Here is a 23460-nt window from a genome sequence, read left to right as displayed (position 1 = left end):
TCACCTAGGCAATTGATATGAAGGTTTGAGGATAAGTGTGGGGAGCTGTGTGCCTGTGACATGCTGTGTGACCTCGAGAAGGTCACTGCCCTCTCTCGTCTGTGACTCTGTTAAAATGAGGGTGTTAGACTGGTCAGCAGATTTCAGGCTGTGCTCTGGTGAGTACAACCGGGTAGGGAGAGAAGAAATAGAATCCTCCCTGCACTTTCTGGTCCTACTATTGAATGTCGGTCTAAGATTTTATTTGAATGTTCCCTCTGCTAAGAAATAAACCTGAGGGAATTCTCTTGGGGTCCAGTGGTAAGGACCCTGCATTTCCACCACAGGGGGCCCAGGTTCCATCCCTGGTCAGGGAACTAAGATCCCACATGCCATGTAGCCTGGTCAAAAAAAAAAAATCTGAAATCTCCTAGACCAGGACAGCATTACCAGCTTCTATGCTGCTGCTGCTACTAAGTTGCTTCAGTCGTGTCTGACTCTATGCGACCCCATAGATGGCAGCCCACCAGGCTCCCCCGTCCCTGGGATTCTCCAGGCAAGAACACTGGACTGGGTTGCCATTTCCTTCTCCAATGCATGAAAGTCAAAGTAAAGTTGCTCAGTAGTGTCCAACTCTCAGCGACCCCATGGACTGTAGCCCACCAGGCTCCTCCGTCCATGGGATTGTCCAGGCAAGAGTACTGGAGTGGGGTGCCATTGCCTTCTCCCACCAGCTTCTATACATGGACTCTTTTTCCTGGGCCAGCCCTGGGATGGGGGGATGGGGGGGAGGACTTCACTGCCTCCATTTTACACATGAAGAAACTAAGGTTCAGAGAGGATGATTGGTTCCAGGTCACACAGTAAGGTCATGGTGCAGTCAGAATTCCACCCCAAGTCTTGGGATTCCTCAGATCAAAATCTTAACTGCTGCCCTCTGTTGATGACCCCCATCAGAGCACATTCCCCTCATTAGAGCAAATTTTTCCAGGGGCCAGGCAGCCAACATAAAAAGCAGAGTGGGGCTGGGGGCCCTGGGTTCCAATTATAGGAAAGAAACCGGAAATTTTAAATAGTTGAAAACTCAAACTTCTTTTGAAAACAAACTTCAGAAAACATTTTAAAAACACTGAACACTGCTCTGCAAAAGACACTGTCAAGAGAATAAAAAGACAAGCCACAGACTGGGAGAAAATATCTGACAAAGGACTGGTATCCAGAATACATAACAAACTCTGAAGATGGACTTCCCTGGTAGTGCAGTGGTTACGAATCTGCCTGCCAATGCAGGGGACACAGGTTCAAACCCTGATCCAGGAAGATCCCACAAACCGCAGAGCAACTAAGCCCATGCACCACAGCTACCAAGCCCACGTGCCAAGAGCCCGTCCGTGCTCCACAAGAGAAGCCACTGCAATGAGAAGCCCGCGCACCGCAACTAGAAAGAGCCCTTGTACAGCAACGAAGATTCAGTGGAGCCAAAAATAGATAAATGAAAATTTAAAAAGAAGACAACTCAATGCAAAAATGAGCAGAAGTATGGACAGTTCACCAAAGAAGATACACAGATGGCACATTCGCACAGGAAACATCATTCCTCCTTAGGGAAATGCAAATTAAAACCATGAACTATCCCTTTGCACCTACTAGGATGCTAAACAAACAAAAATTGACAAGGATACCAAGTGGTGATGACAAGGATCCATCCTTGTCACCACCAGGATCCCATCACTGATGGGAATGCCAAGTGGTACAGCCACTCTGGAAGACAGCTGCTTGGTTTCTTATGAAATTGAGCATACCCTAATTGTACAATCTGACAACTACACTCCTATACATTTACCCAAGATAAATGAAAACATGTCTGCTCAAAAACTTGATGACTAGGGACTTCCCTGGTGGTCCAGAGGCTAGGACTCCACGTTCCCAATGCAGAGGGCCCCAGTTCGATCCCTGGTCAGGGAACTAGATCCCACATGCTGCAACTAAGAGTCCACATGCCTCAACTTAAGATCCTGGATGCCACAACTAAGACCGGCCCAGCACAGCCCAAATGAGTATATATATATAAAAGCCTGCTGACTAGTGTTTATAACAGTTCTCTTCATAATCACCCAAATCTAGAAACAACCAAACCAAATGTACATCAGCAGATGAATGGATAAATGGTAGCAGATCCATGCCGTGGAATGTGTGTATGCTTAGTGGCTCAGTTGTGTCCAACTCTTGCGACCCCATAGACTGTAACCTGCCAGGCTCCTCTGTCCATGGGAGACATTCCTCCAGGCAAGAACACTGGAGTGGGTTGCCATTTCCTTCTCAAGGGGATCTTCCTGACCTAGGAATTGACCCCAGGTAGACTCTTTACTGATTGAGCTATAAGGGTATTCAGCAATTTAAAAAAACACAAAAATAAACTACAGACCTTTGACTTTTTTAAATGGGGTGTTTTATTAGTGGCTTGGACTAAGATGGTTGTGGTAAGTTACTGAGAAATGGTTGTATTTGGAACATATATTTAAAAGAAAACCTAAGGGATTTATTTATGAATTATTTGTACAGGATGAAGGAGAAGAGTCAGTGATTTCCTTGACTTATGATATGTCCTGATAAACCCATCATAAATCGAAAATATCAAGATAGCTGAGGGCTTCCCTGCTTGTCCAGTGGTTGAGAATCTGCCTTGCAATGCAGGGGATCCCTGGTCTGGGAAGATCTCACATGCCACGGGACAACTGAACCCAAGCAACCACAACTACTGAGCCTGTATTCCTGAGCCCACAAGACGCAACTACTGAGCTTTTGTGACATGACTGCTGAAGCCCATGCACCCTAGAGCATGTGCTCTGCAACAAGAGAAGCCACCACGAGAAGCCCTGTGCACCGCAATTAGAGAGTAGTTGCTGACTGCTGCAACGAGAGAAAGCCCTTGAGCAGCAATGAAGACCCAGTGCAGCCAAAAATAAATACATAAATTTGAAAAGGATAGAGAGCCTAGAAATAAACCTTCACATATATGTGGTCAAATGACTGTCAACAAGGAAGCCAAGACCATTCAATGGAGAAAGGACAGTCTTTTTAAAAGATGGTGCTGGGAAAAACTAGTTACCCGTTTACAGAAGAATGAAGTGGGATCCTTACCTTATACCATATACAGAAATTAACCGCCAGTAGATCAAACATCTAAATATAAGGGCTAAAACTATAAAACTCTTAGAAGCTTCATGACATTGGATTTGGCAGTGATTTCCTGGACATGACATCAAAAGCACAGGCAACAAAAGAAAAAATAAATTAGGGAATTCATCAAAGTTAAAAACTTTTGTGTATCAAAAGACTATTCAGGGAGTACAAAGGCAATCCATAGAATGGGAGAATATTTTTTTAATAGTCCTTTTTTTCTTTTTTCGGCTGCACCATGGGGCACATGAGATCTTAGTTCCCTGACCAGGGATTGAAACTGTGCCCCCTGCAGTGGAAACTTGGAGTCCTAACCACTGGACTTCAAGTAATTTCTGAGAGAACATTTTTGCAAATAACATATTTGATAAGGGATTCATGTCTAGACTGGGCTTCCCTGATGATTCAGACTGTCAAGAACACAATGCAACTCCTGCAATGCAGGAGACCTGGGTTCGATCCCTGTGTCAGGAAGACCCCCTGGAGAAGGAAATGGCAAGCTACTCCAGTGTTCTTGCCTGGAGAATTCCATGGACAGAGGAGCCTGGTGGGCTACAGTCCATAGCATTCCAGAGTCGGACACGACTGAGCGACTAAGCGCACGTGCAATGTCCAGACTATATAAAGAACTCCTAAAACTCAACAACAAAACAGACAACCTAATTAGAAAGTGGGAGGGAGGTCCCTGGTGGTCCGGTGGTTAGGGCTTGGAGCTCTCACTTCTGAGATCCTGGATTCATTCCCTGGTTGGGGAAATAAGATTCCACAAGTCATGGGCATGGCAAAAAAAAAAAAAGGGGGGGGTATAACCCTTAAACATTTCTTCAAAGAAGACATACATATGGACAATAAACACATGAGAATATGCTCAACATCACTGGTCATTAGGAAAACACAAATAACCCCAATGAGATACCACCCATCAGGATGGCTACTATTAAAAAAAAAAAAGGAAAATAACAAGTGTTGGCATGCATGTGGAGAAACTAGAATACTTATATACTGCTGGTGAGAATATAAAAAGGTGCAGCCACAGTAGAAAAGAGTTTGGCGGCTCTGCAAAAACTTTTAAGCCCAGAACTACCATGTGATCCAGCTATACGCATTCCAAGTACATATACCCAAAAGAATCAAAAGCTGGGGACTTCCCTCGTGGTGCAGTGGCTATGACTCCACACTTCCAATGCAGGGGCCCCGGGTTCAATCCCTGTCAGGGAACTAAACCCCACATGTGGCAACTAAAAGATTCAGCACGTGGCAACTAAGAGCGAGCGCAGCCAAATAAATAATTTTTTAAAAAAGAAAGGAAATTCTGACACAGGCTACAACATGCATGAACCTTGAAAACATCACACTAAATGAAATGTCAGACACAAAAGGACGATATTGTACAATTCCCCTTACATGAGGTCCCTGGAGGAGTCAAATTCATAGAAAAAAGAAAGCGTGGTAGAGGCCGAGGGCCAGGGGAGGGGAATGGGAGTGAGTGTACCATGGGGACGGAGTTTCGCTTTAGGAAGATGAAAGTGTCCTGGCAATGGATGGCAGGGGAACAGTTGCACGACAATGTGTGTGTATAACGACACTAAATTGTACAGTCAAGTTAAAGTGGTAAACTTTATTACATATATTTTACTACAATTAAAAAAAAAAACCTCTCATGCAACAGATACTAAAAAGGTTGAATTTTGGAAATTCCCTGGTGGTCCAGTGGTTAGGGCTCAGTGCTTTCACTGCCGGGGGCCTGGGTTCAATCCCTGGTCAGGGAATTTAAGATTCCACAAGCAGCAGGGCACAGCCGGAAAAACAGTCGAATTTTATTATATGTTAATTTTTTAAGTCAATTAAAAAAAAAAGGAGTAAAAATACTCTTAGATCATGAATTTGGGTCTTTGATGATAATGCCCATTTATTGAGCACCTGCTGTGTATTGAGTGCCAGGATAGATCCTTTTAGATTTATAGGAATAATTAGGTTGTGGTTTAGTTGCTCAGTTGTATCTGACTCTTTTGCAACCCCCTGGACTATAGCCTGCCAAGCTCCTCTGTCCATGGGATTTCCCAGGCAGGAATATTGGAGTGGGTGGCCATACCCTCCTCCAGGGGATCTTCCGCACCCAGAGATCGAACCAGTGGCACTCGGATTCTTTATCCCCGAGCCAACAGGGAAGCCCCAATAATAAGATACTCAGTATTTGCCTTGTGCCCGGTACTATCTGTAATTTTGTGTGTTTGTCATTGTTTTGCTTTTTGTCTTTTGGCCGCACATGGCACGTGGGATCTTAGTTCCCCGACTAGTTCTCGAACCCATGTCCCCTGCACTGGAAGCACAGGAGCTAATCTCTAGACCATCAGGGATGTCCCTCCTGGTACCATCAAAGTGCTTTGTACACATGACCCCAATCAGGTCTCCCACCAATCCTGCGAGTCGGGTTCTATTAATGTCCTGTGTCAATATGGAGGTTGAGGTGCAGAGAGGGAGTGAGGGGCTGGTGGCCTTCCCGCCTGTGAATGAGGTCCTGTCTCCCAAGGTCCCGCCTGGATTTTGGGACTCTGCTGAGTGCCACTGGGGAGGGGAGGAGAGGGACACATACCTCCATCCTGAGGACCTCAGCCCCACCCTAGGAACTGAAGCTGCAGTTGGGGGAACTTGAGACCCAAGCCCAGAGGACACCCAGCTAGACTTGTGGGCAGATCCCACAGCCCCAGGGGGACTCAGCTCACGTAAGCAGGAGCCCAGAGGCCCAGATGGGAAGAAGAGGTTCTCTGGGGCCCTGCTGTTTGTGCTTCCAGGAGCGAATGCCCCCTGGGCTGTGGAAGGACAGAGGAGAGAGGATCAGGTGTGTTGAACAGCAGCCTGAGAGGGACTGAAAGAGAGAGTGTGTGTGTGGAAGGGGCGGGAGCAGGTGTCTCAGCTACCCCTCAGAATCAGACCCAGAGCTGTTGGCACTCACTCCTTCCTCACCTGCCACTGCTCACAGTAGCCAAAGTCAGGTTGGAGGTGGCTCCAGCAATGTCCCAATGGGACCCAAAGCCGCAAAACCCGAGTCACGGGCAGCCAAAAGGCCCTGACCTCACAGGCACATACCCAGACACTTCATCAGAAAGCAAACTGAAGGACTTCAGGGACTTCCCTGTTGGTCTGGTGGTTAAGACTTCCAATGCAGGGGGAGCAGGTTTGATCCCTGCTTGGGGAACTAAGAGCCTACAAGCTGCACGGTGAGGCCAAAAAAAAAAAAGGAAATGACTTGCCCAAGACTCTCCTTTGGACAGGCTGACCACTTGACGGCATTCAGATGGAGCTACTACCTGCCTCTACTCCTCTGAGGGCCCTGGGCCCGCCCACCTGGGCTCCTGGAGCATCAAATTGGGCCCCTGGAGGACTGGGCAGCCCAGGGACAGATGCAGGCTTTGGAGTTCTGCCGCACAGGCCGATACGAAACAAACAAGCAGTGGAGGTGGAGGGGGCAGGAGAGGAGACAGGTCCCCATTGGTCAGACTCATAGCGATCACAGTAGCCAATTGCTATCAAATGTCACATGCTAGGCACTCTTGTATGCCCAGACGGGTCCTCATGCTCCATTTTCCACAGATAGAAACTGAGGCACAAATAGGATAAGTAACTTGGCTCATGGTAAAGCACGATTAGAACCAGGCCACCAGGCTACAAGGCTGCTGCCCAGTAAATCACTGGGTGTCTGTCTCCCCCAGGCAGGCCTGCCATCTCCCCGGGCTCCCTGCCCCACTCCACCTGACTCCCTCGCAAGAGGTGCCAGGCAGCCTTCATGGAAAGGCCTGGCATTTGCTTTGTGAAGGTCACACGGAGGTTGGGGGCGGGCGGTGGTGTGTGTCTGCCAGGCCGGCACATGGTGCCAGGTGACACGGCAGTTTGTGGGGCTGGTTTGCAAGGAGGGTCTGTATATGTGGGAGTCCAGGGGGGTGTGTGCATGCTCTGGAGCCCCCATGTGCGTACACTTGTCTATGTGGATCTGTGTGTGTGGGGGGTCTCTGTGTTGGAGTCTGCATGGATCTGTGTGTCTATGTGTGTGTGACCTTGTCCTCGACTCCTCAGGGGGTATGAGGCATGAATGCTCCTGTGTGTAACAGAGGGCAGGTGGAAATCGGCCCTGAGTGTGTGTTGCAGTGCAAGTGTGCTCCTGCAGTCAGTGTAGTGAGTGCAAGGGGGTGTGAGACCTAGGTTTCTGTGTTATGTCTGTCACCACAGCCACGGCTCACCTGTGTTCCATCAGCCACAAGACCCATGCCTTGCACAGACCACACCAGGTGACCTCAATTACCCTGTGTGGGGGTGTGTCTGTTTGTGTCTTATGTGGCTGCGTTTGTGGACTGTGTGCATCCATGCGAGAGCGCATGTGTGTGTCTGGGTGTCTGAAGGGGTCGATGCAGCGGAGCAAGAACAAGACTAGAGTACTCTGAGAATTCTAAGAACCTAGAGACCGCTTCTCTGCCCCAGTGCTGTCCAGCAGATTCGAAATGCCCCCCTACCCCAGGTTTTCCAGCAGGAACCTCCTCCCCACCCCCACCCAACTTGGTTTTCAAGCCTGGCAGCCCCAGCAAGGAAGAAGAGAGGGTAAGGCTGGAGGCACTGAGCAGACAGGGCTGGAGGGACCTGGCTTGAAGCCAGTGGCCTGGGAGTGGAGCCCAGGTGACGCGGGACACACATATTTGCTGCCAGGGTGAATGCCAAAAGCCCAGGTTTAGGGGCACAAGGAGCGTGGAGGAATCCTGGGTAGGTGGGAAGGGGGCAGGACCCAGCATCCATTCTGGGGGCCACCATCTGCAGGAAGCCCTAGGCAGCACCCAGTTTAGGGCCAGAGAAAGAGGGTGAGGCTCCAGGCAGAAACTAAGAACCACTTTGGGGACTCCCCCAAGGCAGACTGCTCCCTGCACCCCCTCCCCATACACAAAGCAGTCAGAGCCCTTCGGTGGCAAAGGAGGGGACTGGCCGCGGGCCACCCACCTGACAGATCTGCCTGGAGGGTACCAACAGGTGTCCTCTTCGCTGAAGGAGAAGTGGACCAGTGACTCAGGGCCCGCGGGAGGCAGTGCCAGGGCAGGGGGCCGGGGCCGGACCCGGGGTGCCGCACTGGAGCGCATGAGTGCCAAGCGCCGACGGCGTGCGCATGGGTACGACCGCGAGGCGGGGTGGCACGCACTGCTCGCCAGGCCCGAGGTGTTTGCGGCGGCTACCGCCGGCGCCGCCTCCACACCCGCCCTCCCGGTGACCCCCCCAGGGACGTCCCCGGGCGTTCGGGCGTCCCCTCGTCTGCTGCGCCAGGGAGGGCTCCGCGCCTGCCTCCTCCCGCGGGGGGCCCTGCGGAACTCTGCGCATACTTCCCGCTTGTCTCTCTTCCCCCGGGCCTCGGAGGGTGCCCCAGGCTCCGGTTTCCCGGGCTCCGAGCCCGCCTCTGACCCCGCCTTCTCTCCCGCTTCCCTGACGTCGAGCTGGGCCCGCTGGAGGTCTCTGAACGCCGCGTGTTCCCCGGGGAGAAACGACTTGCCCGCGGGTGCAGTACAGGGTCCGGTGACATGGATCCGGGGGAGGAAGAGTTAGGGGCTTGAGGGGCGGCGCAGAGGTGAAGACAGAGACACAGAGAGAAAGCGGAGATAGGCACTGACTGCCCCGCCCCAGCCCTTTCCAGCCCCAAACCGGGCTCCCAGGGACCTCGACCCCCTCCTCCTGATCATGCCCCGCCCCATCTCTTCCCCAAGTCCCCGGACTCGGGTTCTAAACAAGTTGCAGGCCGGAGAGTACGGAGGATGATGGGGGCTCCGGAGAAGCCCCCCGAGTCAGCCCCGGGCCTACCTCCGGGCCGCCAATCTGCAGTTTCCAAGATAAACGGGACACCGGAGAGTCACACCGGATGTGGCCTCCCGGCTCCGCACCCCGCAGGCTTACCGCCCCCGCGGCCCACTCTGGGTCTGGGTACGAAGTGAACGTTCATTTGCCCTCTTTGTGCCTCCTGGCAAGGGAGCTCCCACAGGGCAGCGCTGGCCCCATTTCACAGGCCGTTCCATTAAGGATAACACAACCCAACGTACGTCCCCAGATCATCCTGGGTGGCAGGTGGGCTCCACTCTGCCCCAAAGCCCGACCGCAACTTCAGGTCTGCACAGGAAGTGGGAGGCATGTGGCGTTTATTGAGCGCCTACTGCATGCCTTATCAGATGTCTCCACGGCAACCCTGCCGGGCAGAGATGATTTTTATCGCTGCCCTGTGACGGAAGAGGAAAAAGTGAGGCTGAGCGAGCTAGTTGCGAGCCCCAAAACCCGCGGCTCGCGCCTGATGGCCAGGGTAGGGACTCGAACCCACAGCCACCGGCGCACACTTACCCGGCCCACGCCTGGCGGCCCAAATCCTGAAAGCCACGGAGAAGTCGAAGGCGCCTGCGGAAAGTTGGGGACGGGCTGGCAAAGAAGACCGGCGACGCAGGCGGAGAACGTGGGCGGCGGGGCGCGCGCGGGGCAAGGGGCTCGGGCAGGAACGCCTCGTCCTCGGTGGCCGCCGCTGCCGCCGCCGGGAAGGCCTCCAGCTGTCGTTCAGGGATGCGGCCCAGGCCGCGCGGCCGCGCCATGGCCTGGGCGGCGCGGGGCGGCCCCGCCTCGGCGGGCGCTGGAGAGCAGCGCCGCCCACCCCGCGCGGCCCACGCAGGCCGGCCGCCCTACCCCGGGGCCCACGGGCCCCTCCCCTCCCGGCCGCCTCGGCCCTTCCGGCTATGCGCTAGGGCCGCCCCTGGGGCGGAGCGGGCCAGGGGCCCCCACGCGGCCGCGGCGGGGACACCCCACACACGCTGGGGGCCCCCGCAGTTCCCCTGACGTCCTTACAATCTCCGGAAGCGTCTCTACAAACTCTGGGGATGCCCCCTAGATTTCTGGGGTGCGCTCACACACACCTCCCACGATGTTGAGAGGCCCCACAGACCTCAGGGGCCTGAGACTGAGAGCCCCACTATCCCAGGGAGTGCCCCTACTATCTCTGAGATGTCTCCACACAACCCAGAGATACCCCCCAAATTCCTGGGTTCCGCCACAAAATCCAGATGCCCTGAGAGACTCCCATAGACCCACACACACTCTCATAGCCCCCTGACGTCTGCTCTTTGTTCCTGAGACATTCCCACAACGCCCCAGGGCACCCCAAGAATCACAGGATGCACCCACAAATATCAGAGGTGCTTTGAGAGCCCAGGAGAAACCCCTTCAGATCCCAGGACAATCTGTATGGTTCTCAAATGCCCACCAAACCCCCTAGAGCATTCCCACCAACCCTGAATCATGTCGAGACCCTCCAAACACCCCAAGAAACCCCCACAGCTAGAGCATTCCCACGGATCTCCATGAAGGCCTCCCAAATCCCAGGGTCCCTCACAGACGTCAAGAATGTTTCCACAGTCCCTCAGATTTCCCGCCCCCATAGCTCCGCAGCACCCCTGAGATGCCTCTAGTGCTGAGACCCTAACATAAACTCAGGGATGCCTTAGGATTCAGGGGATGTTTCCATGACTATGGGGATGCCACCAAAATCTTGGGGTGCCCCATGGACCCCAGAGGCACAACTAGATTCCTCTACAGCTCCTAAGACAGTCCTGAAACCCTGTGCTACCCCTGGAATCCAAGATGTATCCACAATCCTTGGGGCAGCCCCAGAATACCCCCCACAGCCTCCGAGACATGCCTCATAACTCTTAAGAGACCCCTAGAAGCTCTGAGTGTGCTCACAGCCCCCAGACACTCCTAGGGCTCCTCGAGTCCTGCTACTCCTTAGACTCTCTGAGGTATTCTTTAGAATCAGGGCCCCCTGAGCTCATGAGGTGGCTCCAAGAACTTGACCTCCCCTCAGCAGTGACTTCCACGGCGCCCAGTGGTGGTGGGTTTGCATGTGCAGTCACTGTGACTCTGTTGCGGTGGCATATTATCCCTTTTCACAGATGAGGAAACTGAGACTCAGAGAGGTGAAGATTCTTGAATAAAGTCAGCTCTGCCTCCGCTCAGTCGCTTCAGTCATGTCGGACTGCGACTCCATGGACTGTAGCCCGCCAGGCTTCTCTGTCCGTGGGATTCTTCAGGCAAGAATACTGGACTGGGTTGCCATTTCCTTCTCCAGGGGATCTTCCCGACCCAGGGATCAAACTCAGGTCTCTTGCATCTCCTGCATCGGCAGGTAGATTCTTTATATATTGAGCCACCTGGGAAGCTTGAAAATCAGCTAACTAGTTATAATTCCAATGCCTACCCCTCCTGTCTGTGACTCCTTTGGGTTAGGGAAGGGGAAGAAGTTTAAAATAAGAAAATGGGGCAAATCTCTAAATCTAAATCATCTCTGTGAATCTCTCCCCTTTCTACCTGTTGGCTCCCAAGTCAAGGGGCACTAAGCTGGACTACGTAGGCTTCAGTCTGGCCTCCAGTATTTCTTATTCATCTGACCTTGAGCCAGTCACTTCATTTCATGGAGCCTCAGTTTCCCCACCTGTAAAATGGGTTCAATAACATGACACACCTCAGGGATGGACATGTAAAAGGCTCAGAGAAGTGTCTGGACATAATAAGCACTCACTGAATGTTAGTTACTTTTTCTTTTTTAGAGTTTGCTCCAACTACAAGTGCTGGGGCAGCCGGTGACACTTCAGGGAATTTTGAAGGGCTGATCGTCAGAACAAGCGGTCCTGGCAGCTGGTAGGGCCTTACCCGAAAATTCCTCCACCAGGGCAATAAAGCTCATGACTGCCCACACCAAAATGTGTTCCCAAGTCCAAGGTTGGACTCCTCATCACACAATGGGCCAGTAAATCAAGAGACGAGTTGTTGGGGCAAGAAATATCGACATTATTTGGAAAGTCAGCAAGCCAAGAGGATGGTGAACTCATGGCCGAAAGAACCATCTAGTAATGATTATTATTATTGGAGAAACATTTATGCTGCTGCTAAGTCACTTGAGTCATGTACGACTCTGAGCGACCCCATAGACGGCAGCCCACCAGGCTCCCCCATCCCTGGTATTCTCCAGGCAAGAACACTGGAGTGAGTTGCCATTTCCTTCTCCAATGCATGAAAGTAAAAAGTGAAAGTGAAGTCGCTCAGTTGTGTCCGACCCTCAGTGACCCCATGGACCGTAGCCCACCAGCCTCCTCCATCCATGGGATTTTCCAGGCAAGAGTACTGGAGTGGGGTGCCATTGCCTTCTCTGAGAAGCATTTACAGAGAGCTTATAATGTGTAAGCCGTGCTATCCACTAACCAGAGGATATAGACAATGGTTATGATGATAATGATGATATAGCAGCTAACCTTCAGAATACTTCCTGTGCATTCACCGCCTCTAGCTATGATCTCATTTAATTCTCACAAAATGCCCATGAAGTGACACTAGTGTCCCATTTTATAGATGGGAAATCTCAGTCTTGGAGAAAAACAACCTGCTCAAAGTCACACAGCCAGTGAGTGGCTGAGCCCAGCTCTAGGTCAGTGGCTATCTCTCTTTATTTCATGACTGCCCCCTGAGTGCCTTTTTATTTATTTTATTTATTAAAAAAATTTTTTTGCCACACTGCATAGCATGTGGGATCTTAGTTCCCTGATCAGGAATTGAACCCATGCCACCTGTACTGGAAGCATGGAGTCTTTTTTGTTGTTGTTGTTGCAGGGCTGGGGCTTCATTGCCACAGGCTGGCTTTCTTTACTTGCTGTCAGCGGGAGCTACCCTCTACTTGGGGTGCACAGGTTTCTCACTGCGGTGGCTGCTCTTGCTGGGGAGCATGGGCTCTAGAACAGGCTCAGTAGTCGTGGCTCACAGGCTCTAGATCGCAGGCTCAGTAGTCGTGGCACACGGACTTAGTTGCTCTGCGGCATGTGGAATCTTCCTGGACCAAGGATCAAACTCGTGTCCTCTGGATTGGCAGGTGGATTCTTCACCCCTGGTGCTGTGTGCTCAGTCTCTTCAGTCGTGTCCGACCCTTTGCAACCCCATGGACTGTAGCCCGCCAGGCTCCTGTGCCCATGGGGATCCTCCAGGCAAGAATACTGGAGTGGGTTGCTGCCAGGGAAGTCCTTCTGAGTGTCTTTTTAGATGCTCCCCTCCCCACCACAGTTGCCTCCTCCATGTAATAATGTTAATGGCATAGATATGCTGTATATCTATTTATATACTGGGTATATATCCAGGCTTTATACATAACGCTTTTCTTCACACATCCGCTCCAAGAACCAAATTTCACCCCCTGGAGGTGATGTCACCTTGTTGAGAATGCAGGGTTTCCCTATCTTGACACTATTGACATTTAGCACCTATGATTCTTTGTCCTGGAGGGCAGTCCTATGAGACAGGAGCAGCAGCAGACAGTCTACCGCCTCCCCACTAGATGCCAGTAGCAGCCCCCACACCCAGTCACGATGACTAAAATGTCCCCAGCCATTGCAGATTGCCCCTGGTTTGGAACTGTTGCTCTAAACCCACTAAGACCCATGCCCTGGCCACCAGGACCCTTCAGTCCAGGTACAAACAAAAAGGAAGGGCCTTCATACTTACCTGCCCTCAGGGTTCCCTGAATTGTTTTGCTGATTCTTCAAACCAGACTTTGAGAAAATAGGGTTCACACTAGGCCCATTTCAGAGATGGGGAAGTCAAGCCCACCAATTCCCTGGTGATCCAGTGGCTAAGACTCTGCACTGCCAATGCAGGGGGATCAGGTTTGATTCCTGGTCAGGGTACTAGATCCCCCACGCTGCAACTAAAGATCCTGTGTGCCTCAGCTAAGACCTGGTGAAACCAAATAAAAATAAGTGTTTAAAAAGAGAGAGAGAGATAGGGAAGCTCAAGCCCCAGAAAGGGAAGTGACTTGGCAGGAGTCACTCAGCTTGGAAGGAGCACAGCTTGATTATGATTTTTTTTTTTTTTTGACCACACCACACAGCTTGTAGGATCTTAGTTCTCCCACCAGGGATCGAACCCTTGTCCCTAGCAGTGAATGCACCAAATCCTAATTGCTGGACCACCAGGGAATTCCCTCAATTATGTGCTGAGTTGTCTGATTTGGAGACTGGAATTCTGCCCAACAGGGCCTTCATGGTTCAGTTTCCTTCCAGCCCTTTGATCTTTGATCCTTCCTAGGAAGTCAGATATAAACTGAGGTCTAGGGACTTCCCTGGTGGTCTAGTGGCTAAAAGTCTGTGCTCCCAATGCAGGGGTCCTGGCTTCAATCCCTGGTCAAGGAACTAGATCCCACATGTTGCAACTAAGACCCAGCACAGCCAAAGAAATTAATAATATTCAAAATAAATAAAATAAAGGGTTGGTCTAAAGCCAACACTGACCCTGACCTACAAGGCCCTACATGAGCTGCTCCATCACCTCCGACCTCATTTCCTTCCAGCACCCCTTGCTCGCTCTGTGCCAGTCACACCTGCCCTCCATGCTTTCCCTCCAGCATGTAAAACAGGTTCCTACCTCGGAACCTTTGCTGTTCCCTCTGCTTGTTACCCTCATAGCATCTTCTCTCACTTCATTTAGGTCTCTGCTCAAAAGTCACTTCCTGAAAGAGATCTTCCCTGACTTCAGGGTCCCTCTTCTCTTCCTGTCCCATGGTCACCATCTGAAATTACTGAATGCCTTTCTGTGCAATTTCCTCCTCACTGGCTAGTCTGAGAACTCCAGGATGGCAGGACTGGGTCCATTGCATTCTTCACCACAGCCTGAAGATGCTCAATCAGTGTTGTGAAATGAATGGCCCTGTTGCAGATGAGGAAACTAAGGCTCAGACAAGGGAAATCCTTTACTGAGGTCACACAGCAAGCCAAGGGCAAAGGCTGGATTTGGGCTCTTAGGAGTAAGAAAACAGCAGGCTCTCATGTACCCCCCCCCAACTCTCTCCTCACCCTGAAATCTGCAGTTCCCCAAGGCCCTAGTTTCTTCCAATTCAGAGGAGCTTGCTGGTCAGCAAGGGGGCACCCTGGCAGCCAGGGTTTGAGGTTTGGGGGATGCCCCCTTTCTCTCTCTCTACTGAGGAAGTGCGTTTTGAGGAAGTGCAAGTTCTCAAAACACCAGCTCCAAACTGCATGGCCCCACTGTCAGCCAGCTCAGCCTTACCACAGCCCTACTCAGATCTACCCAGGGCAGATCTTTTTCAGCCCCTGTTTACGGAATAGGAAACTGAGGCACAGAGAGCCGTGATGCTGGTCCAAGGTCACACAGCGAGTCAGCGGTTAGGGCTACAATCTGAATCTTAGCTACTGGTCTGGAGTCTCGGAGACTTGGTTTTTAACCTCAGCTCTGCCTTGCCCGTGACCTTGGGCAAATCACTTATCTCTCGGTTTCCTTGGCAGGAATGCAAAGCCAAAGATCAGTTCAGTTCAGTTCAGTTGCTCAGTCGTGTCCGACTCTTTGCAACCCCATGAATCGCAGCACGCCAGGCCTCCTTATCCATCACCAACTCCCGGAGTTCACTCAGACTCACGTCCATCGAGTCAGTGATGCCATCCAGCCATCTCATCCTCTGTTGTCCCCTTCTCCTCCTGCCCTCAACCCCTCCCAGCATCAGAGTCTTTTCCAATGAGTCAACTCTTCACATGAGGTGGCCAAAGTACTGGAGTTTCAGCTTTAGAATCAGTCCTTCCAAAGAAATCCCAGGGCTGATCTCCTTCAGAATGGACTGGTTGGGTCTCCTTGCAGTCCAAGGGACTCTCAAGAGTCTTCTCCAACACCACAGTTCAAAAGCATCAATTCTTCGGCGCTCAGCGTTCTTCACAGTCCAACTCTCACATCCATACATGACCACTGGAAAACCATAGCCTTGACTAGATGGACCTTTGTTGGCAAAGTAATGTCTCTGCTTTTCAATATGCTATCTAGGTTGATCATAACTTTTCTTCCAAGGAGTAAGCATCTTTTAATTTCATGGCTGCAGTTACCATCTGCAGTGATTTTGGAGCCCCCCGCCCCCAAAAATAAAGTCTGACACTGTTTCCACTGTTTCCCCATCTATTTCCCATGAAGTGATGGGACCAGATGCCATGATCTTCGTTTTCCGAATGTTGAGCTTTAAGCCAACTTTTTCACTCTCCTCTTTCACTTTCATCAAGAGGCTTTTTAGTTCCTCTTCACTTTCTGCCATAAGGGTGGTGTCATCTGCATATCTGAGGTTATTGATATTTCTCCCGGCAATCTTCATTCCAGCTTGTGCTTCTTCCAGCCCAGCGTTTCTCATGATGTACTCTGCATAGAAGTTAAATAAGCAGGGTGACAATATACAGCCTTGACGTACTCCTTTTCCTATTTGGAATCAATCTGTTGTTCCATGTCCAGTTCGAACTGTTGCTTCCTGACCTGCATATAGGTTTCTCAAGAGGCAGGTCAGGTGGTCTGGTATTCCCATCTCTTTCAGAATTGTCCACAGTTTATTGTGATCCACACAGTCAAAGGCTTTGGCATAGTCAATAAAGCAGAAATAGATGTTTTTCTGGAACTCGCTTGCTTTTTCGATGATCCAGCAGATGTTGGCAATTTGATCTCTGGTTCCTCTGCCTTTTCTAAAACCAGCTTGAACATCTGGAAGTTCACCGTTCATGTATTGCTGAAGCCTGGCTTGGAGAATTTTGAGCATTACTTTACTAGGATATGAGATGAGTGCAATTGTGCGGTAGTTTGAGCATTCTTTGGCATTGCCTTTCTTTGGGATTGGAAATAAAAACTGACCCTTTCCAGTCCTGTCGCCACTGCTGAGTTTTCCAAATTTGCTGGCATATTGAGTGCAGCACTTTCACAGCATCATCTTTCAGGATTTGAAATAGCTCAACTGGAATTCCATCACCTCCACTAGCTTTGTTCGTAGTGATGCTTTCTAAGGCCCACTTGACTTCACATTCCAGGATGTCTGGCTTTAGGTCAGTGATCACACCATCGTGATTATCTTGGTCGTGAAAAGCCAAAGATGCGGGGAGTTAAAACGCAGGTTGGTGTTAGGAGGCCATCGCATGGACATCAGCTTGGGCCAAGGCGCGCGGGGGCGAGCCGGGAACTCTGCGTCCTCAACTTCGCCGCCAAATTCCTCTGCATCCGCCAGGCGGCTGTTTCCACTACGCTCGGCCCGGGGTGGAGGATGGAGGTGGTAGCCTGGTCCCAACCTCGGGTGGGCGAGGACCTCACTCACGAGCCTGCGGTCAGCCGGCCTGGCGCCCGCTCTCCCGGGCGCTCAATAAACATGCAATAATAATCCAGGGGCTCCGCAGCAGTGGCGGCGGCGGCGGCGACTTTGCTGGACTCTGGGGGACTAGAGTCCCGGGGGCAGGTTCGGACTCGGAGCTCATACTCAGCCTGTGCCTCCCTTGTCACCCAGCAGAGGGCGCGCGGAGGGCGGGGCGCGAGGAGAAACCTGCTCTCAAAACACACGCAGGGATGTGGGGGCGCCAGTGACTGGGGGAGGCGAAGCCCCCAGTGGAAACCACTGGCCAGAGAGAGACCCCAATCCGGCTTCGTCCAACCCCTCCTGGGACCAGGCAGCGCCCCTCTGGGCAGGGAGCGTCTGGAGGTACCCAAAAGGGGTCTCTACGCTGGCCTCGCACCTAATTCCGACAAGTTCCCCCACCTCACCACCAGAGTCCTCTTCCTCCCGCTCCATCTGCTTCTTGACAGATCGTGGTGGTGCCATGACTCAGCCCCACAGGGCGCTGGGAGCGCAGGCTCTTACATTCCCAGGTCTGGAGGGGGGTTGCGCATGCCATCTCAGATGGAGGATGGAGTGCCCTCTCTTTGGAGGTTCCTGTGATTCAAGTCTAAAGGGCTCTCCTGATCCCTTTTTCAGTGGTTGCATGAACTCTAACGTGGGTAGTACTGGAATCCCGCGTGTGTGCACCATTTCTGGGGAACTGAGCTGGCTGAATGCCCATTTAAAAGGAGTGCAGTTCCCACTGGCCGCCTCTGTTTCCCCTTCTTCCTTCTGCCTGGGGGTGGGGGAGGACGCTGGCACCAGTGCCCTCCCTGCAGTCGCCGGAGGCTGCACAGGCCCACAGCGGAACAGAAACCTGACCTCCTGCCGGGATGTGGTTGAGGTTCCTGTTTTTCCCTCCCATACTAGAGGGGCAAGCTTCCCTGGTAGCTCAGATGGTAAAGAATCTGCCTGCAAGGCAGAAGATCCAGTTTTGATCCCTAGGTCGGGAAGATCCCCTGGAGAAGGGAATGGCAACCGACTCCAGTATTCTTGCCGGGAGAATTCCGTGGACAGAAGATCCTGGTCGGCTAGTCCATGGGGTCCCAAAGAGCTGGACATGACTGAGCAACTAACACACACTAGAGGAGCAGGGTCTACCTAGGTCCCAGCTCCTCTCCCAAATCCCGGTCCCTGAGTGACTGTCTACCAAGCACTTGCTGTGTTAAGTCCTTTACACACATCCCCAATCTCACAGAATTCTCAAAATGAGCCCTACGGGGGACCTTCCTGGTGGGCCAGTGGCTAAGACTCTGCACTTCCAACGCAGGGGGGCTGGATTTAATCCCTGGTCAGGGAACTAGATTCCAAATCCTGCAACTAAGATCCAGCACAGCCAAATTAATTAATTAATTATTTTTTAAAAAATGACCCCAGGTGGTCCAGAGGTTAAGAATCCACCTTCCAATGCAGGTGACACAGGTTTGATCCCTGGTCAGGGAACTGGGATCCCACACGCTGTATAGGCAACTAAGCCCAAGAGCCACAACGAGAGAGAAGTCCTTGCACTGCAACTGAGACTCGAAGCAGCCAAAAATAAATAAATGTATTTTTTTCAAATGACCCCCACAAGGCAGTTGGGGAAAGGCAGATGGGGAAACTGGGGCTTAGAGAGGCCAAGACACTTGGCCCAGGGTGCACAGGAATCAGAGGGGACCTGTGTTGGAATGAATTTCAGCTCTGCCATTTCCTGGTTGTGTGAACCTGGGTAAGAAGAACAGGCTTTGCCCCTCTGGGCCTCTGCTTCCCATGTGTCCAACAGGAATACCTCATGGATCACTGGAGATGAAGTGTGGAAAAGTTCCCGGCATGGAGCCCAAGAGCAAGCCATTATGAGTTGGACGCCACTAAGATAATGATGGTTATTATCACTCAGTCATCGTCCCAAGAGAGTCAGCACCCCAGAGACCAGGGTAGGAGGAATCTCTGGGGCCTAAAAAGGGAATAACGCTCTGTTCCTATTGCACCCCACCCCCTTGTGGGTGTCTCAGGACAGTGACCTGAGCCAGTTTGGCAAGTTGCCCCTGGTCTTTGGCATTTCCTGTTGATTCCAGCTTTGTTTTCCTTCAATTCCCTCTGGGAAATAGCAGGCTGTGAGTACTGGATCCATGACACTTGCTTCCTGGGATGGGTCAGGGATGCTGAGGCTGGGGTGTGCCCTGAATGGAGGTGGGTGGGTGATCTAGAGGCTGTGGTGCCAGCTGGAGGTCCCCAGAGAAGGCCAGAATAGGAGGGTCCCAGCCTAGAGGGGCCTCCCTCAGGAACTCTGGGAGAGGCCTGCATCTGACTGTCCCAGTGATGTTCCAAACTCCCATGGGAGTCAGACAAAGCACGCAGTCAAAGCCATGAGTCACACATGTCACCAGGACACAAGGTCAGACACCAGAGCATCATAGGAACATTAGGTAATTAGAGCTTGGCATGCCAGGCAGTCAGAAGCACACCCCAAAAGTCAGAGCACCAACACCCAGGCACAGGACACGCAAGCATCCTAGAGCAGTGTCTCAATCACAGTGTCCCAGGCACGAACAGTCGTGTTGACACAATCACATGGCCCCCAGGAGTATACACATCACAGGGCAACCATCACTGCATCCCAGAGACACTCTGTCACAATCACTGCCCTACAGTCACTCTGCCTTAATGGCGGTCCCAGGAGTCTGTCCTGAGTCTGTCACCATCACTGCCCCAGAGACACACCATCACCTTGTCATAATCACTGTCCCAGGAGCAGACAGTCACTCTATGACACTCACCATGTCTTATGGGCACGCATAGTCAGTGACACAATCGCAACGTCCTGTGAGCACACACAGCCATGCTGTCACAATGACAGTGTTCCAGTAACACGCACAGCCATGCTGTCATAATCACAGCATCCCAGGAGCACACACAGTCACCCTGCAAAGCCACTGTGCCCCAGGGCTACATGAAGTCACCGTCATAGTCACTGTACCAGAAGCACATAGTCATATAAGCACAGACCCGAAGAACACACAGTCATAGGGACCCCATCACCATGTCCCTGAAGCGCACAAGTCACATAGACAACAATCACTGTCCTGGGAGCACGTAGTCAGCATGTCACAAACTACAATATCCTGGAAACATGCACAGTTATGCTGTGACAGTCACAGGACCCCAGAAACCCAGGCAGAGCATGCAGCCACAGCTGGCCATTCCCAACAGCTGGATGACCAACTCCGGTCAATGAGAGGGTACCCAACACACCTCATCACTGTCATCGGAGGAGGCAGGGACTCCCTCACCCTATGTTGGGACTATGCGCCCCCTGAACACTGCTCCTTCCCTCTAGGCAGCTACTGAGCCTTAACATTCCTGCCCTGAGAGGGGACTCCCACATAGCGCACAGCCCCCAAGATAGGGCTCCCTCAGAGGCCCCCTTTAGATTACTGACCTCAGCTGCAGTGCAAGTCCAGGAATCCCGCTCCCAATAGGTTCTTGCAGGCTTTAGAAAGACTCTGAGAGCTCGCCAGTCTGCAGGAAGCATTGTGGTCCTAGCAGGCATTCCCCCCTCCCCCGCTACAGAGTTCCCCAAACACAGTGAATCTAGCCCTTAAAACAGCACCCCCAGGAAAGCCCGGTCAAGTGGTTCCCAGCCTAGCCGTTGTCTTGCTCTGTCACCGTAGACACCTAAAGTTGCAGCCTTCAACTAAGATTCCCGTTAACACACGCAGCATGGCGCCTCCTAAGTTGACCCCAGGATCAGCTTCAGTTGGACGCCTCGCTTGCGGTGCACGATCAGGGGGCCCAGGTCCTCGACGCCCCCGCAGAACTCCCCTTCGGTCCCCGTCAGTCACACTGACCCCACCCGCAGCACAGCGCCCCCTGCGGTCAGTGGAGAGAGTTGCGTCCTCTCTGCGCGCCTATCCGCTCCGCGCGCGTCCGCAGCTCGGAGTCTTACCGCCTGCAGCTGCCTCCGCCCGCGCTGCCGCTGCCGCTGCCGTGAAAGGACGAGGGCCAGGACATGCGGGATGTGCGCAGGCCAGGCCGGTCGCCGGTGTCCACGGCGTCGGCGCGCTCTATGGGCCGATGTGGCGGCCGTTCGGGCTCCGCGCGCTCCGCGCTGTCCGAGTAGCCGCGCTGCTGGATACGGATGGGGGTCCGCGGCTGCCGCCACAGGTGCTGGGGGGGCGGCTTCAGGGTGGCCTGGCCCTCCCGGGGCCCAGGCAGAGACAAAGACAGGCTCCTCTCCGAGGGGACGGCCGGGGGCTCCATGGCCCTGGTCCCCACCTGCACCCTAGGGGGCCCTGGCCTCTCCAAAACAGCTGAACCCTGCTCAGCTGCGCGCCAGCTGATGCGCCCGGGGTCCCGCAGGTGCGCCTGGCCTCGGTGGGGCCATGGCGTCCCGGGGAGAGACCCGGGGGCGCTGCGGGCCGATCGCCCCCGGGCCGGGCGCGGAGGTTCCCTGTCGGCGCCTTGGCTCTCCGTTCGATGCTCGGCAGCGCTCTCGGCGTTCAGCGTCCCGCTCGGAGCCAGCCCAGGCTCCCCCGCCCCGTCCCGCCTCTCCCCGCCCCCCGCCCGCCGCGGCTGTCAGCACCGCCCCCCTCCTCCTCCGTCCGGGCCAGTGGGGGGCAGCCACCCAAGGAGGGGGCCCTTCCCGCCCACGCAGAGCCCCGCTCCCCGCGGGGAGGGGGAGCCGGAACTCGGCTCTCTCCAGAGCTCCCTGCCTTAGTCGCGGTGCACACGGGTACCAAGGAGTTAAACGGTTAATCCGATCATGAAGGAGACACCCGACTGGTTGCCGGTGTGTCAGTCAGTCTGTCCATCATGGTGGGGGCGGAGCCCAGTGCGGACTTGTCCTCGCCGCTACCCCTGGCCAGGGGGAGCTGGTGAGGAGTGGTCCCGGTAACTCGGACGCGGTCCCTGCAGCGGGCTGCGACGGTGTTCGGGGAGTCTCCTGTTGGTGGGTCAGGGGATGGCGATGGTGTGTGCCCGGGGCGGGATGTGCGCGCACGTGGCCTCTTCCGAGGGTTTGTCTGTGTTTTCGTTGTCTGCTCGAAGTGTGTGCGCGCACGTGGTTGGCTGCTGCGATCTGCCTGTTTATCTGGATTTCGCTGTGCGTGTATGTGCCTGTCTGTGTCTGAAGGAAGTGTGTGCACGTGTGCTGCCTGTTTGGAGGGTGTGCGCCTCTACAGGGTCTGTTCTGGTGGCCTGGGAGCTGTGCCTGTGTTCCCACGCGATTGGGTGTGTACTGTGGTCGGTCCGCGCTTGCGGAGTTTTGCACTCGACTCTGCCTCTGTTTGACTGGTGTCTGAGAGAGTCAACGTGTGTTGGTGTGTGTGTGTGTGTGTGTGTGTGTGTGGTCGACCTGGGGCCGCTTTGAGGTGTTTCCCTTTGGTTTCTGTGTGGCTCCGGAAGGATACCCGGTGGCTGATACCCCAACTGCCCGCCCACCGCTCTGTGCGTCGCTGCCTCTTCTAAAGCGCTTCTGCAGGAGGTAAACTGAGGCAGGTCCCGGGCAGCCGCGGGACGCACTCCCGTGCCCTTTTCAGGCGAGTAAACAGCCGCGCCTCCTCCCCGCTGCCCCCGCCGGCAGAGCCCCCCTTCCGGCACCTAAATCGGGAGTCGCCGTGACTCACGCTCCCGCCTCCCCCAGCGCCGCGCCGAGCGCGAGCGAGCAAAGAGCTAGCGGGATCCGAGAGCCCTCCCTTTCCCCCGCCCCGGCCCTGGACCGAGCCCTGGTGAAGGAGGCTGCGGGACAGAGGGCCGTGTACACACCCTTGTGCCCCATCCCCCGCCCGTGCCCCGGTCGATGCGCGCCCGGATTAAGGAGCTCGGAAGCCAGTCCACAAAACCAGGCCCCGCCCCCGTGCGCCCCCCTCAAGGGCTCCCCCGGGCAGGCCGTGCCGTCTGCCACCGCCCTCCCTCCGCACTGTTCTTATTAAAAAAAGAGAGAGAGAGAGAGAGAAAGCTCCAACCCCCACAGCCGCTTTTCTCCCTGCCAGAGGGGGCTCCGGGCGTGGGCGAACGCGGAGCTAGAACCGCCCTGCCATTAGCAGCCGCTGAATGTCCCAGAGGCCAGAACTGTGTCCCCCACTTCTCTCGGGGACCCTCCCCACAAGTGC

At 53.6% G+C, this 23460-nt stretch overlaps 1 protein-coding gene across 6 annotated transcripts in view; it reads right to left on the bottom strand.

Annotated features, from left to right (window-relative positions):
• The window catches only part of PDE4A (phosphodiesterase 4A), a 44665-nt gene that overhangs the window by 19125 nt on the left and 2080 nt on the right, over positions 1-23460 (bottom strand). The window contains exon 1 of one of the 6 annotated variants that reach the window (XM_086409281.1): positions 21297-21877. The exons of 1 other annotated variant lie outside the window; for it this stretch is intronic. In XM_086409281.1, the coding sequence (XP_086265407.1) occupies positions 21297-21610 (314 nt within the window). In that variant the 5' untranslated portion in view covers positions 21611-21877. Of the gene's footprint in view, positions 1-8139; positions 8649-8985; positions 9285-9513; positions 9775-20789; positions 21171-21296; positions 21878-23460 lie in introns of those variants that run through there. 4 more of the 6 variants (XM_086409284.1, XM_086409279.1, XM_086409283.1 and 1 more) reach the window with 4 other exon arrangements.

The sequence above is a fragment of the Bos grunniens genome, chromosome 7, assembly GCF_055505025.1.
Source record: "Bos grunniens cultivar Pamir isolate PY7600 chromosome 7, Bosgru_T2T1.0, whole genome shotgun sequence".
Lineage (NCBI taxonomy): Eukaryota > Metazoa > Chordata > Mammalia > Artiodactyla > Bovidae > Bos > Bos grunniens.
This window is presented reverse-complemented; position numbering and strand designations above follow the sequence as displayed.